The 17,379-nt window shown below is 36.2% G+C and overlaps 1 protein-coding gene across 9 annotated transcripts; it reads right to left on the bottom strand.

The window, feature by feature from the left end:
• Window positions 1–906: 906 nt before the first annotated feature.
• Window positions 907–17,154, bottom strand: LOC135582566 (E3 ubiquitin-protein ligase COP1-like). 9 transcript variants are annotated; one of them, XM_065121360.1, is made up of 14 exons: window positions 16,675–17,146; window positions 14,080–14,157; window positions 11,424–11,579; window positions 11,151–11,233; window positions 10,868–11,036; window positions 6,030–6,184; window positions 5,811–5,876; window positions 5,084–5,162; window positions 4,837–4,992; window positions 4,621–4,719; window positions 2,780–2,884; window positions 2,528–2,707; window positions 1,448–1,558; window positions 907–1,306 (listed from the first exon to the last, which is right to left on the bottom strand). In XM_065121360.1, exons 1-14 carry the CDS (start codon window positions 17,041–17,043, stop codon window positions 1,136–1,138), a joined length of 1,977 nt encoding a protein of 658 aa, XP_064977432.1. In that variant the 5' UTR covers window positions 17,044–17,146; the 3' UTR covers window positions 907–1,135. The 9 variants fall into 9 exon arrangements, 8 of the variants coding, with proteins under 8 accessions (XP_064977432.1, XP_064977435.1, XP_064977430.1 ...); XM_065121363.1 differs by lacking the exon at window positions 11,424–11,579; XM_065121358.1 differs by having other exon boundaries at window positions 10,868–11,233; window positions 16,675–17,145.
• Window positions 17,155–17,379: the final 225 nt, after the last annotated feature.

Here is a 17,379-nt window from a genome sequence, read left to right as displayed (position 1 = left end):
GAGGAGGCGGCCGAGAGCAAGAGCAAGAGCAAGCCGAGGGCCGGTGCGTCGGAGTTAGCCAGGACGACCAAGAGCGCGTGAACTCGCTTTAGGTCTCGGAAGCTTCGGCGCACCGCCGTTCACCGGATCATGCATGGACTTTGCCCTCGCTGCACACTACAATCTCGCAGCTCAACGTCACAAACTCCACATGGAAGTCCACAAGAAGATTGTGAGCGATGTTGCACAAGTTTCTCTCAATGTATCATGTTATAGGAGATCTATTCGAGTAGTTCGTCGCGTGAGAAAGTAAAAAAATAGATGCGTGGACATCACGGCAATATAATTCGCATATGTTGAACTTGCTCGATCTATGCTTTCACGTGTTGTGATTGTAGTGGTGGAAGAAGATTAATCCAATGGCAATTTGGCATGTAGTCACCAACATGTAGCTGAGGTACATAAAAAAGGCCAAATGAACTACAATGCATGATATGGATATATGAATGGATGTCTTCTTATAACAAGGGGACCAATTGATTCATCTTACTCACCAAGACACCACAATGCATTTGTTTCCTCGTGTCACCAAGACTACATAAATTAAATGATTTTTTTTCTTTTTTTCTTTTACAAATTTAAAGCAATACATATGTGAACATACTACAATTCTCCCTGTCTACCTACAAATTTACAAATGTAAAAACCTCCTACAAATTTAAAGCCCCAAGCTCATAAAACATGTAACATAACAAACCTTCCATTGCAAAGACATCTAATCTCCACAAGGCAAAGCACAGCACCGATGCTTTTAACTCATTGATTTAGATTTGTAAGACCCAATCTATGAAAGGTCATCCTTACAAGTTCCCACAGCATTTTTTAGCATTTTTTGGAAAAAAAAAAAAAGAAGAAGAAGAAGAAAAATAATCAACTGTGATTACTGCATTTCCACCTATTATACTTATGTACAAATCTGCAAATAATGTATAAAGAAAACTTAAGCCGAGGCATGTACCAACGGTCGTAAAACCATTTTGAAGACCAAGTAGGATCACTGGAGAAAACTGGGAAGAGAGAACCTAACCTAGGAGTGAATACACAGATATCTGCCAAAGGCATTGTTGAAACTTTCAGCATCTTTTATCATCTGTGGCTAAGCTGCTAATACAAGAACTTTGATGGTCCCCTGGCTATTGGCTGCCAACATTGTAGGACTGTCACTCTTCCAACAAACAGCACTAATAAAATACAAACCAGCATCATCTTCCGCATCATCAAAATCCAAGGATCCAAGTTTGTGTCGTGCGGCTGGTGTCAAGATAGCCTGCAATTATAAGTGTTGGTTTTTTAGATCTGATGGCAAAGGACAGATGCAGCAGAGTGAAAAGGACCAGACTAACGATTGTGTAGGGAACATTGGGACTATGTTTGGACAGTCAAAACCAGCATAGCCAGTTTGGCTCACCTTATGGTACACACAAACCTCGTTTGTCTCACTGCCACAAGCAATGTACTCGTGGTTCACTGTCAAGCCCACAAAATTTTTCTCATTTGTGTGTCCTACAAAAGTGCGCACCTGAATGAATCATTAAATAGAGGACAAAAGTCATTAGGCAGGTACTGATCCATGTTCTCTCAAAATCATTATTTCAGGAAACCAGGAAGCATTCAGCCAAGCAAACAACATAAAAGCAGCTTCATAGATTTATATGGAAGAATATATACACACATATTAGAGGAGGCCTATAAAATCATGACGGTTACTTGAGAGATGGATCATAGAACATATGAAAGATAATTATCAACAAATTGCATGCATAATGATCAAGGTTATCATAAGGAACAGTATAAGAGTCAAATTTCAACTTCGACTGTTACCACCCATACCAAGGCTGTACTGGGTGGTACACCTTGTACTACTGGTTTGTAGCTGGTCCGTGAACCGAGTAGCAGCCAGACCAGTAAATATTGGTTGTACTATACCATTTCGGTCAAAATTGCAGTCCTTGGTCTTTAGAAATGTCATTCCTATTGAATGAAATTCTGAAAGGGACAAGTCCATCAAAGATAGAAGACTGATGTAATGGAAACATCTTATCTAACATACATCACAGTGTATAACCTAGGAGTTCATAAATACAAAAGAAATATTCTTATAAATGTTTATGGCTTGGAGATGTAAGAATCAAAAAGACTACTCGCAACTCCAATGATTATCAGATAACAATAAATTATGAACCAAAAACTGAAGAAGTATACTATCAAAGTTAATAGTCTGGTTTCAAATATCAGTACGTATGTACTTGTCCGACAAAGGACTGGCATCGAGCCATATGATCTGGTACTCCTTGGTATTCTTTTTCTTCTTTTTGGGTGATACCAGACAATACAAGTCAGCATACCCTTCTGAGTTCTGACATACTATACAAGTATGGTAGATTACTGAAACAGGTATCATATCAAGATTTAAATCCTTGGATACAATATTATGAATTTAAATAAGCTACGAGATAAAGGATAATGACAGTAGAACATATCAACATACTGGACATGTGCCATTTACATCCCATAATCGCAATGTACTGTCTGTTGATGCAGATGCAAGCTCATTTGTGGACAAGAACTTCACATATGATACTGCTTTCCAATGCCCCTTGAAGACACAGAGTGGAGAACTAGTGTTTCTCAAATCAAAATAGTGAATTTTATGATCAGCAGAACCAACCTGGAAAAGAGTATTCATAAAATGAAATGACAACAAGCTGAAAAAGGTAAACAAGGGTGATTGAAAACATACTGCAACATGAACGCTAGATCCAGGATTATATTTGACACAACATATATTTGCTTTCATGTCAATATTGATAACACTGGCTTCTTGCTTTGTGGACCACACCTTGACCTAGTTGTCACAAGAAAAATGGAACACATGAAGGATGTCATCAAGACAATATGGTGAATACACCCAAAACACCATCTTGATATAAAGTACCTAATGAAGTCACTACCCTGATGTCCAATTAATTTTCTGTTAATTAATCATCATGATGAGCTCAAATTAACTGGTGTGCATATGAAGATAAAACATCCATAAACTCAACATAAATTTATCAAAATCAGGAAACAACTTTTAATATGATGCATAGTGCCAATACATCAAAATGTAACAACAACCAAACATAACATAATAGAGAACACACTTGTGACAAGGATAATGTGTATGATGCAACCCCACTATCCCATTCATTTTCTCTCATAAACTCAGGTTGAACTAATTAGCATGTGCTTACTAAGTAAATCCAAACACATATTGCAGGATAGCATGCAAAGTTCTATAGCTCAATTGACACAATGCAAGTGAAAACCGACGACCATCATTATCATCATGATCACCATTGTCATTGTCATCTATTTAATGCCTCTTCTCATCAAATTCGGTTAACCAAAATACAATTATATAAAACAGGCACATGGATGATCTGATATAATGTTATAACAGGGCATAAAACTCATTCCAAGCATCTGAAGATCAAAATTTCCAGCCAATGCAATAACTTGAAAGCAAAAGTCTAAATTTCCTGTGGAAGTTCATTTCATGCATATGCAATAAATGACCCCATCATCTTATCACAATCCAATCTGGCTGATCTGTGTCAAGATGTGCCAAGGTCACCTAATGTTGACTAATTTTTTGGCCTTACTGCAAAAAATAGGCTGACCAATGCATAACAAAATCTGCCAGTTCAGACTATTTTGGTGACTCGCAAATATGTTATTACTACTAAAGCAGGAAAAGGTAGACACAAGAACAAAAAGAACAGAGAAAGCTCGTTGATTTTGGTGTCTTGCTACACTTGCTGGAAACAATCGAAGGATGGTGGAAGAGAGAAGCGGTGAGGAGGAAGAACGAGAAAAGAGGATAGGAGGGTACGCTTGTCCATCCCCACTACTACATTGCCTACACTTATGAGAGAGAGAGATCAGCGCGAGGAGGGGTGTGCGAGAGAGATCACAGGCTCATGTTACTGCATGTGAGGACCTTTTTTTTATTTTTGTGATATATACAGAAATTAAAACAATTAACTCATTATTTACTTCAAATTTGGTATTTTAACTTTTAGTTTCACTTTGAAATTAAATTTTCACTGAATCTGATCCATCAGAACAATCTGACCAATTCTAGAATCAATCCCAGTCCTGTGAACATTGATCAACAGGAGATAAATCGTTCTTTCCAGTTTCAACTGTAGATTCAGGCATATCAAATGACAACTGATTCAGACAATGTAATGTCTGACAGACAATTCGAACAGCTGAACAACAATGTAATATGATGAATTTAAAGATTGCAAAAACTTGAAGTAAATTATCGGTTTTCCATATCTATCGACATCACAAACAGTTTCCAATGAATGTTCATTACAACTTCATATCTGAAAACAATAATTCTAAACTAGAGGTTCAGATAAAGGGATCATCTTAAGAAATGGTAAACAGCATATGAAAGGCTATACTTAGTTGAGAATGAGTGCCAACAAAGAAAATGAAAGAGAATCATTAAGTGCTAAAAAATATTATATTAGTAATTCTTTTGAAGCAATTCTGTTGGTAAAATAGTTTTACTGGGTTAGAAGTTACCTTGCAATCATCACTACCAGAAACTAACATCGATGGTTCTGTCCGTGAAAAATCAACACTCCATGCTCTTTTTTCATGTTCTTCATATTCCATTATGCTCTGGGAAAAAAGAAAAAGAACTCATAAGATTTTTTCCTAGCTCCACCACAAGGTATAAATCATTTACTATTACTGTATCACAGTTCAGAAATTTTCTATAGTGAATCGACATAGCACCTGGCGAGTGGTTACATCCCAAACAGTTACTATCCCTTCGTAATCACTACTTGCAATAACGTTTTTTGAATACTTGTTCCAACTCAAGCAACTAAGTTTGGACCGAGTGGCCAATTCTACAACAGGGCAATTTACCTCTGATGGCTGATTCAAAACCTGCATATAACAAAATGAACTATAATTGATCAAAATTAAGCATTTACAAGGTCAAAGCATTTTAAAGGCAGAAGTACTTGATATAACTTACAGTGGAAAATTCAAATACTTTAATTCGCTTGGAAACACCAGCAGTGGCAAAATACTCATCATCACAATCAAATTCGATGCTGTATCAAAAAAAATTTGTAAGGGGATGCTTCAGATCATATATCAAGAATGAATCAAACAACTGTATAAGAAGTACAACCTCATACGAGTACAAGGGGAGAATGAGAAAGTCCATCTTCAGCAGAGCTGACTGGTCACTTTTGTTGACATTAATTCAGTTCTAGATCTTTATATTTTCATATATTAAGTAATTCATGGGTGTTCTAGCAACCTTTTGTCTCTTAAATATGAGAGTAGAGAAGGATTATGTATATGTGCAATCAAATTTGCTGCTTCAGATTTAATTAAAGAAGGGTGGCATGTAATCCACTTTAGAAAGAGAGGACATCAATCTCCTATATACATTTGTATGGTAAAATTAAAACTTCTGACATAAATAGGTTGTAAGATTCATTTTTTAGCATTTTCACCAACTTGCCAAAGATCATCTGCATTAACTTAATTTTAGAAGATGGGCAGACAGAAAGCACAAAAAAAAGGAGAGCAACAACAATGACAAAGACGGCAATGACAACAAGGTTCAGCTCTTTCTTGGAAATTAAAATCTACATTCAAAGGGTTCAAGCATCCATGTATCATATGGTATGGATCAAGTCATGTTAGGAATAAACAAAAGATAATAAGATCAACATTTATGCCTTACATACCTTGACACAATATTTGCTGAATGAAATAGATCTCCATGTCTAAGTTCCGCAATAACACGCAACCGACTGAGTCAACACAAACATTTGCATCAAAAACGAAACAAAACCCACAAAAGAAAAATAATAACATAAAGAGTTATATTTTGATAACAAGTTCATCATTGCGATGAGTACTAACTTATAGAACATTGATCATTTACCAAGGATTGTTTCTATAACCTGTATTTAGTAAATGTAGTTAGTATAGACTGAAAGTCCTCAAGACCCACATGATAGCCTTCTCTGACTTTGGCATTTACTTTTTCTTTTGGATGATGTGATTGACTAGCTCCAAGACGCCGCTTTTGTAAGTAACATTCTTGAAGCTCTTTAAACTGCAGATTAAAAGAAAAAACGTTAGATATAATGTTCACAAAGAGATTTTAGTAAATAGGAAAGATGAAACAAATAGTTTTACATAACTATAATCTTTTCAAACTTTTTGTGACATTAAAAAAGCAAATGATATTATGCAGGTGTTATAACTATGGACCTAACATGTTGAGGAAATAAAACTGAGGTTTTAACTTTTAAATGCCAATCCAACTCCTGTTTCAAAAATTTATCAGACTAATACAGTACAGATAGACAGAGCAGTGTGCTAACTTGTACTGCTTGGTATCATTGAATAAAATAATGAAAATAAGCATTGTACCAGTATCAAGCTTACTGATCCTATACCAGTATTTGATTGGGCCAGAAAATAATGGGTACTTACCCAGTCCGACTGGCATTTATAACCTTGGCCAAAACATACAAAAAAGAGAACTCATTACAATTAAGTTCAGGGATCCCTTTTGCTAATAAATCCAGGAGCCAGATTAACTTGATTCATACTTGATGCTAACCTAGCAACCAGGGAACTAAAACAAATGTTATGTTAAAGGAAAAGCATTATTTTTTATCCGGTATTAGGAAAATATTTCTGCCCAATCAACACTGACACAAAAGAGAATTTTTTATATTTAGACCATAAACAAAATCCACTCTTCACAATTTCATTATCTGAATGGTAGAGCATCATTTATTTCATATGAAGCTCTTAGAGTCAGTTTGTTGAAGCAAGCGCTCATTACAGTGACAAATGATGCAAGAGCATATGTAACAAATGATGGATTCAAGTAGGGTCTTAAGAGGAATTTGATTGCAAAAAGCTTGAAAAGACTTGGGTATAGGTTGGGATGACTTTCATAGCTTATCCTTATTTTTAGGGGCCACTCTAAATGGACAAATAAGAGTCCAATCTCAGTTCTATTGTTCTCCAAGTGTCCTAGTTTAGGTAAAAGTTGGACTAGGACCATTGTTAAATCCTTAGGAATCAAATTTTGCAAGATGTAGATGTTGTTTCTAGCTACACATGTTTTACTGGTTACAGGTTTGAGAAATATATTGAACTTTTAAAGATGATGTTATGGAACAATAAAAACAATAACAATTTGTAATATATTGGCTATTAGGAGTCGACTGTATGTATCTCTTGCCATCATTGAGCTTTGTAAAAAGTAACCTCCTTAGTTAAATTAAGAATATTTAAATAAATATTTATAATTTATAGTAAGATCTTCTTATGTCTCCCTCTACATCTCCTCATATCAATAATATAAATTATCTCATACCTTCAAACTACAAGACCGCCTCTTTAACACATGTCGATATCATATTAAATAATTTTCCCTCATTTTAATTATTCAAATTGCTTTTCTATCCTTCCTAGTAATTCTACACAACCACCTGAACATTCTCATCTCAATGATATAAACTTTATGTGTATGTTGGAGAATTTCTTTCTCTTGATTCTTCATTGTCCTATTTCTTCTTAGTAATTACTTTTTTCTTTTCTTTTTTTTTGCAGAGGGTAAGTGACAAAGGCGGGATTTGAGCTTAGGACCTTGCGATATATTGTCAAAGTCTTTAACAGTTAAGCTAGATAACACCTTCAAATTAGTCATCTATATGATTTTCTCAACTTTTCAGAACAAATGCTTGGCTCTTTTATATTTACAACTAATCTCAATCCATGGGATCAGCTCATATTAAAGCATTATCCTTGTTCGGTTTCAGCCTTAATCGAATTAAATTCTCATGGGAAAAACCATAGTTTCACCCTTTGTTTTTTAATTTTGGAACCAGACCTATACTATTGTATCGTGTGTAAGTATGTCAGTACATATCAAGTTTCAAAAAAACCTAGAAAAACTGAAAGATTAAAAAGAATAACTATGTTTTCGGATTCAAGCCCATACAGTGTGGTACAGCTTATACCTTGCTCAAACCATTCAGTTTGCACCACCCATACCACACTGTACCGGATGGTATTAGAAACCTTGATTTCACCTATGCAAAATCAAATAGATTGGAGATGCTGGGATCCTCATTCATTGTAATAGTTATAATATTTGCTAAAAAGATTAGTCATAAAAAGGCATCATAAAAGATACTTAATGGTTCTATATGTTTTTGGAGACAAAAGAGAAGGTTAGCAAGGTTCGCCGTACCGTACCGTACCGGCATTTCGACCCACGCTCGGTACGGTACGGTACGGGTGTACCGACCGGTATACCGAGGTGTACCGAGCGGTACACCCGATTTCGCCGATTTAACCCTCCGAAAATACCTGAAAATAAAAAAAAAAGTTAGGATAAGGTTTTCAAGTTACAAATAAATATAGTAATAGTATAAGTTTGACAAAATCAATGTAAATTAGATAAGAATAGCATCACATATCTTTTTCGGGCTTTGAGGTAGTCTTGTTCGAGATTCGTATTTCAGCTCGTTATAGATTGAAATATCTACAGAAAAATTAGTTGAATTGTTAGACTATTTTGTTACAATATAAACTCTAAAATTCAAATGAATTAAATAATCATATATCTAGATATACCTGATTGTTAATTCTACCACCAAAACGAACGACGGGCCTCCACGGGTGGTGGATCAGGGTCCTCGATCCGATACATATCAATATGATACGTTTGTTGGACCCAATCATGAAATTGATCCCATGACATAGTGTATTGATACACCGTATGCCATTGATGCATCAATGTGATGCTGATCGTAGATTGATCGTCATGAATCATATTTGTTCGAGGCAGTTCTTGAGGCATATATTGATGTTGTTCTGTATCATGCTGTTGCTCAGAGAAGGATGACCAACTATCACCATACTGTTGTTGCCCATATGATTCTCCATAATACGATTGCTGTGAATACGATGAGTCTCTTTCTGTGTCTATATCATGTATGCTCTGTCGCATTTGTTCATATTCATCCACTGCCTTCCCCTTCTCCTTTCCTTTCCGCGCATAAACTTGACCAGTACCTTGTCGAGTTCCATGATCTGAATCTTGAGTGGCATGTGTAAAATATTGCTCCTCGGTCCATTCACCACCCTCAAGTTGTGCAGACGAGACCAACGACTGCCCGGTATCACCGCCATCATCTGTTGAGGCACTGCTGTCCGTGTTGCTATCATGTCTCTGGACCGAGCGAGAAAGAGAATGTGATTGTGAAGGTGTCTCGTCGCCCGACTCGATTCTTTCCAACGAGGGCGACTCGATTCTTTCCAACGATGCAACTGATGCTACTGCCTTCCCCTTTGCCTTTGCACGTTGGGCGGACGAGTGTGACCGTTGGGTATCGGTAGTTCCTCGAGCAGTTTGACTCATACCATGTTGTAATCGAGGGGGATTTTCCACCTGTTGGGGTTGTGCTTCTTCTTCTTCTTCTATTGCCTCGGTGATAAAACGCGAAGGACGCTGAGGATCTCCCACCTCATCAAGTAGAGGATCCTCTTGGTTCTCTGCTGCTTCAACCCAATCTAACATTGGCTCTGAATCTTCGTTGTAGAATTGGAGGTCAATGGGATCAATATCTGGTTCCTCTAGCTCCTTATCCAACTCAGCACATCGTAATTTTAGCCGCATGTTATAATGGACATATACTAGTTAAAATTTAATTAAACTTATTTTACTATGATAAATATTATTCAATATTTACTATGCATGAAAAACACTAACCATAATCTTAAATATCTTAATTACTCTCTAATTAAAGAAAACGAATACATACCTCTTGATTAGAAAGTTCTTCCTCTTGATCTTTCCAAATTAGCCTAAATTGAATTCACAAATCGTTATTTTATAGAGTTTAGGAGAGAAAAGAAAAGTTTGAGAGAGAGTTTAAGAGAGTATAATGAAATAGGGGAGAGAAGATTGGTTTAAATAGGAGGAGAAAGGGCTCCAACGGTCAATTTGACCATTGGAGCACTGTAGCACTGCTACAGTGTGGTAACGATCGATTTCGACCGTTACCGAGTGGTACCGGTCGAAATCGACCGTTACCGAGTGGTACCGGGCGGTAACGGTCGAAATTTCGACCGTTACCGCCCGATATTAGGGTTTTTGGGTGTACCGCCCGGTAGCGGGCGGTCCGCGTACCGGTCACCTATCGGACCGGTACGTACCGCCCGTACCGGGCGGTACGATTCGGTAAGTCAATCCTTGAAGGTTAGCACCTTTGTAGATGGATTGAAAAGGATCATTGTCAATAGAATGTCTTATTATGGCAGTGATTAACACAAATGATGAGTCATGCTAATGCTTTTATCAAGATTATGACTGTCTATGGACTGCTACTAGTAAGTGTGAAAAAGAATCAGAACACATTAACAATTAAGAAAAACAAAAATTTGAGGTAAAAAATGAAAGATCAAGTATGCCAAATGAAGACACATTTTCACTTCTTATCAAATAAATTATAATTGTGAGTGATAAACTGGTACAACAATAAGCTACATAAAATACAAGTGCATTTATCAAATAGTTATGAAATACAATATAAATATAAAAGTAGTAGTCTCTAACTACTGAGAAATTATCGAGAACCCTCGATTCATGTGCACAAGGAGAGTTCCAACTAGAAGAATCATCGAGAACCCTCAAAGGAGATTCAAAACCAGCAACCTGGTCTAAGATGTTGACAATTTCCAATAAAATTTATCAACTTAGCACACTAACCTGTGCTTGAATTTTTCTCTTTCTTGCTATGACTCTTCCTGATTGAATAAGGGAACTTGTTTCAGAACCACTAAAAGCATCTTTTCTTTGGTGCTCTTGATGGTTTAGTTGAGCTGTCACATCATTACTCCTAATCTGTAAATTATCAGAGCCTGTCCTGACAAGAGAGCTTCGAGAATTTCGAGAATTCGAGATAAGTATGCTGTTATGCTGGTCAGCAGTGGGAGACCACAATTTTGTTGGAATTGGATCATCGAAAAGCATGCGCAATTTGACAGAGTACCTCTCTCTCACCCTGTACAGTTCTGTTCTGTGTTTCTCTACTGCATTTATATCATCTTTGATGAATTGCATGTCAGTTTGAACCTGAAATATGCCGACATGCTTCTATAAGGATTTGTTCACATTGAGATAATTTAGTTGTTATACAAACATGAAAGACAATTCATCCAATCAAAATAAATTTGTTTGAGCTAGTTTTTTATAAGAAAAAACTATACTAATGGAAGTACAAAAAGTCTTCATAACAAGAACAAAACACGTTAATATGATCCACCTCATTCAGCTCTTCCAGCTTTTTTTTCCTAAGACTGTGTAAAAAGTCAAGCAAAATTTGCATATTCATCTCAGCCTCTTGTTGCTCCATTCTCCGCTTTTTCTCACTGAGAAGAGACAACAGACCATCTAGCTCCTTAACTGACATTTCACATCCCTGTTTAGAAGAAGAACCATCTAAGTAGAAAGACAACAGCCTATGAGGATGTTATATCACTTTCATGAGCAGCAAAATTCCTGTAATATTAACAGGACAATTGCAATAACTAACAAGATGTACCTATGAATTCTACATCACAGGATTGCAAAATGATCAAAACATCCTCCAAGAAAAAACAGGTTGCTTATTAGTAAGAGTCTACAGAAAATGAGCATATGTATAACATATGATGTCTATTCAAAATTCACACAATGAGTTGTGATGCATACCAGTACCAACCAAATTGTGATGTTAGTAAATATGGTTTCAGAAGCCTCTCATGGAAGCTTAATGCACAATGTCAATCTGAAAAAAAAAAAAATCACACCTTGTTCGGCAATCACTTACCAGAATATGAAGTCCTAAAGTTATCAAACCTAACAAAAAGAAGGAAAAAAAATGTTGAAAGATTTGATAGGTAAAAAGGTAATTTAGTCACAGTTTCTGATGCTACTAAACTGATGGGATGATCAACTGCATTTTCACAGCTGCTCAAGATTCCAATTCAAATAAGTTGACATTTATATTAAATTGTTATATGGTTAATTAGGAATATGTTCCGACAGCTTAATAATCAAGCAATTACTTGCCAAGAAAAAGAAATGTATCATTGTGAATGTTCTATGGATGATAAAAGCTAAGAATTAATGTCTCGAGAAGTGCTCCACAGGGCAGTGCCTAGGATCATTAAGGTGCTTAAATGCCTTTTATCATAATATAAGCAGTGGCACAGAACCTGTAAGTTATTTATGCATTAGAAATCAATTATCTGCGCAGGTTATAGTGCACACCAATAACACAGACTTCTTACCTTGCCTGTCTTCTGCTGTATTCTCTACTTTCTTTTCATCAGAGAGGGAAAACTATCAGCCAAATGCAAACATATTTTCACTTGACGAAGTGAAGAAAGAGTATTCCTTGACCCAATTCATGTCAAGCAAGATCAAAGTATCCAATCTAGACTACTGATCTCATCAACCAAAACATGTGGCAGATGGAAGTGAGGACCAGCAAGTGTTCCACCTGACTTTCTAGACAACATCCTTTAATGCATGAAATTTTACTACTTGATTTCGAATATTACCCCTTGTTTCTACTACTTATCTCTTATAATTTACACTTTTAAATCAATCAACATCTTAATTTAACTAAATGAAATATAGAAACCTATGATGTCTCATTTCTGTAAATATCCAAGATCTACCTTGACAAAAATTACAAAAAAAACATACCAAGTGAAAAGACAGAGTGCTAGGCAAGTGTCCAACAGCTTAGACTCCAAGTGTGGTGAAAATGCAGACGTAAAGGTACATGAACTAATAATGGAATGGTCTCATTATTTCAGAACAATAAGCCAAGACGGAGGAATTGAAATTTAGTAAAAGCAAAAGTTTTCTAGAAGTGATTATTTCCAACAAAATTTTGTTACATTTTATGCCATCCTTGTCTTAAACATTTGCATCCAGTTGGTACATAATCCTAGTAAATTAACAAAGACTTTATTAGGAGCCATTGATGTAATCTTTATGTCCTGGAAGTTGAAGACATCTTCATCGATTTTTAGTTAGATATTTTCAAATTTATAATGGTATTTTGAAGATTAATTTGGATTTTAGAAGAAAAATGAACAAGAAGCAAATTGATGCTCCCTGTTAACACAAACACACACACAATACACATCATTGAGAAGACAATGAAAAGATAGCAAATGAAGAAGGACTAATACTTGAGTTGCTCAAAAGCCATACAAAACCATTTAACCAACAAAAAATGGAGTTGATCAACAAAAAGACAGGAGTGATAATATATAGGGCCTTCAAAAATTGATGATACTTTCAAGTAGTGGAGAATTAGATCAATTATTTGACTAATGAAGGAAATATATTGGACAGCCCTATTACATATAGACAACTTCAGCTGTAGGAGAGAATGAGATACAAAAACTCCATCAGAAATAGTTTCAAAATTTTGCAGACTAATAAACATTTATCAAATCTCATTTAATCCATCAATTTTGCCGAACAATAAACCTTTCAATAATATAAAAATATGAGCTGGATCGTATAATTTTCTGTGATACCTAGACATGCACTGATACATATGTGTGATCGTTTATCTGAAATTAAACAACAAGGTTATTATAAAGCTAAAAACAAATAATCACCAAAATAGAGTAAAGTGACCTCATTCTACTAAAAGGTTATAAGAAAATTTGGCGAATTATATCATGCTGAAACCTTAATAATACAGCATAACTGAGAAAATTTTAGGTCTGAAAAACAAAACAAAGAAATACTCATATATGATGATGAACATAAACAAATATTAAATAATACAAATAGATAAATCAGCAATTATTCAATAACTAACCAAATTATGCATGGAAACATCTGCATGATGGTTACTATTTAGTAGGCATTGACATAACATGTAATATTTAGTGGAGAAAAAAATTGACCTGTTTCAATGCCACACGAAGATGCTCAATAGGTGATGCTGATTTTGCAATTTGACGGACACATTGCTTTTTCAAGAGCTGCGTGTTTAAAGAACAAATATAATAATAAGCTTTACCATGATATTGGCAGCTGAACGACATGATATAAAGCAAGCATAAATACTGGATGAAGATACTCAAGACATTTATTTTAAAATAAAATTGCTCTATGCATTCATTAGATTTGTATGTCGCTCAAAAATACGGATGAAATTTATCATATGATAAACTGAGGAACATGTCTCGCTGTCTACACTGGCATATGATAAACTAAGGAACATGACAGAGCAACTACTAAGTGTGAAACACATACTATAATAACAGCATTCCAAGCTTACCAATGGTTAAGCCAACCAATAAGTAAGTACAAAGGATCATTTGATGCCATTTAGTCATTTCAGCCACAGTTGTTATTGGCAACTACCAAAGAATCTGGGCAACAGCATAGCTGATAAATGAGCTTCAGAAGCATAGGTTATGACCACGTGTCAACAAATTTACTGACATACAATTGCATGAATTCATGCATGTCGAAATCTAAACTATCAATTTATAATCAGTAAATAATTTTTTGGGGTGATTTTATAAAGTTATATATTGCTAAGAGCAGATATAATGATCATTTGTGTCATTGCACATCTCCCAAATTTTCGCCATGTTCATGTTCCTTGCATAGAGTCAAAGCATTTTGTAATGAGAACTTTCCGAGCATAATGTAATTTGACAAGATTTATATCTATAGCTCACTCAAAATTGTCAAGGCATTTCATGTTAGCAAAATTGCCAAAGTTCTAGGCTTCTAGCCTAGGTAGAACATTACATCAGTTGGATCCCTTGCCTAGGATCTTCTATGTTATTTGACCACTACATTCATATACTTTTTATGTCTCCATCAGGATCATGATGTGAAAAATCCCAAAAACAATGTAGTCTTGGTATCAACATTCTTAGTTACAGAAAAGGAATCTAAAGAACAAGTAGTCTTTTAATTGGAGATAGCAGAACCTCAAGTATTTTAACCAGATAATTGTGAAATTGCCTATACTCCTTATTGTGGGTTACATAGTGTGTAGCCTTTTGTTTTTACTAATCAGATGAATAGACTAGTTTTTAGAAAATGGTATATGCATGACATGCTTCTTCTAGCAATTAAATTTCAAAAAGGATTAAATTATCTAATTAAGCATGTGCCTTAGAGATAATTGAGAAACATAGCCAAATACATTCATCCATCATGTTCTTTTGTTTAAATAGTAGGTTTCTTCTGTGAATCAGTCCCAGTGTATATAGATGGATAAAGATGGAGCAAATTGTTATGACATTATCTGCATGCATGGTAATTGATCATCTGAATCTTGATTTGGCTAAATATTATATTATTGGATAAGGTTCTAAGTGGTCACTTGGTCATTATGTAGGAAATGCAATGGCTTTAACTAACAATAACATGTAGCAGTTATGCAGCTCCAACCTTACACCTCTCGAACAAGCTAGCTGTTTAGTACATTGATGAACCAAAAGCAGCCAAACACAAAGTATGCCTTTAAGGCTCGTTTGTTTTCCCATGAAAGAAAAAGAGGAATAAATCCTAGAATTACAGGTGTTATGCCTTCCATCCTCTTCCTAATTAATCTGTTCTAAAGAAATGGTATAATAGCGGATGGGTGTATGCTTGTTAAATTATCTACCCGATGCATGTTTAGACAGAACGTCATGATAAATGGTTACTCTAATTAGAGGATACATGGGATAATGGAATACCTGGTTAAACCAGATGTGTTGGTCAGTTTTCTGTAAAATTGTCACCAATTCAACAAGAAATTTCACCAGTTGAACAGTTCGAAATTGTGTAAAGCCTTCTCACATTTTTCCAACTATCAAAATTACAGCCAACATTTCAGCAAAAAGTTTTCGACATCCACTATCTTCAAAAGAAAATACCCCTATTTATTAAATATTGTCTTACTTTTGCAAAGAACTAGCTTCGTGTTGTAATGAAAATTATAAACCCAACTTCACAAATGGGGTTATGATATGTAGGACTACAAATCAACCAATCAAAAGTGCAGATGATCTTGGCTTGGTTCCTTGCCACAGTTACTTACAGAATGGTGGAAAATATAATTTTATCATGCCATTCAAGCTCATCTTCGGATACTTTTAAGAAATTATAAAATTACACACTGAAGGCTGCTGAATGGTTGAGTCGTTTCATTTTCCCACTCTGACCTAATAAGAACATAACTACGTAGAGCAAGTCTATGAACCGTTGAAACAACCAACAATTGATCCTTATATATGTGGTTTTCATTTGACGCTCATATAACCATAACACAAATTGAAACCGAAGGTGGAGGGACCCCTGTAGCTAAATCTAGACACGAATTCGACCCTATTATAGAAATGATTGAAGGTAAAGCAAATAAAAATCTAGGAAACAATTGATTGTTCCTCAAACAATGGGATAGATTAACTAATTGTGACAATCAATGAAACAAAATGGCAGCTTCAAGCGGGATTCTAGACAACTAAATATAATTAAGATGGGACGGTAACCTTATTGAGGAGGAAATTGGGGTAGAGGTGACTCTTGGTGAGGTAATTTCCGCAGCAGGGGCAATCGCTCTTATTATTGAGGTGGGTGACGATGCACATGTAACAGAAGCAGTGGCCGCAGGCCGTCAAGAAGGCATCCTTGATAACCCCCATGCAGATGGGGCAGAGCAGGTCCCTGTCGCGCTCGGCTTCCGCCTCCACCGCCGCGCCGTCCCGAGATCCGTCCGGTACCGTCTCCCCCTCTGCGGCCGGAGCCCCGGCCACGTCCGTGGTCTCCGATGACGAAACCGCCAGCGGCGTGACCGAAGCCCCCATCTCGTCCGCCTTCGACACCGACGGCACCAGCACTCCCGCCGACGAGCCGCCCATCGCAGGGGAACGGGAGCAGCAGGAAGGGTAGAGGCGATGATCGGAAAGCGGTGGTGTACGGACCAAAGGAAGCTAGGAAAACATATATGGCCGGTCGCCGGACACCGTTGCCAAATTATTTCAAGAAATTCTTCTACGCGTATTTTACACTCATATATCTACCCGCCTCGTAAATGGCTTGATGGTAGACCCCAGGTGGGTCCCACAGAGCTCGTGCCTTCTTTTAATTGTTCTAGTCTCCGTCAAACCGGTCAACAGATACAAGCACAACAATAACAAAGATAAATTAAAATCATAATAATATGAGATTTACTCCTGGGCTTGAAACAAGGAGTA

Source organism: Musa acuminata, chromosome BXJ2-8 (genome assembly GCF_036884655.1).
Source record: "Musa acuminata AAA Group cultivar baxijiao chromosome BXJ2-8, Cavendish_Baxijiao_AAA, whole genome shotgun sequence".
NCBI classification, from domain to species: Eukaryota; Viridiplantae; Streptophyta; class Magnoliopsida; order Zingiberales; family Musaceae; genus Musa; species Musa acuminata.
This window is presented reverse-complemented; position numbering and strand designations above follow the sequence as displayed.

Bases quoted from the DNA above. Each gene is read 5' to 3' on its own strand.
- LOC135582566 (XM_065121358.1), bottom strand. From the start codon at position 17,043: ATGGGCGGCTCGTCGGCGGGAGTGCTGGTGCCGTCGGTGTCGAAGGCG. The intron at 4,993-5,083 runs GTAAGTTATATC...TGTTATATGCAG, and splicing joins AAGTATTTGAATTTTCCACT to GTTTTGAATCAGCCATCAGA. The intron at 1,307-1,447 runs GTGAGCCAAACT...TTATAATTGCAG, and splicing joins AGGTTTGTGTGTACCATAAG to GCTATCTTGACACCAGCCGC.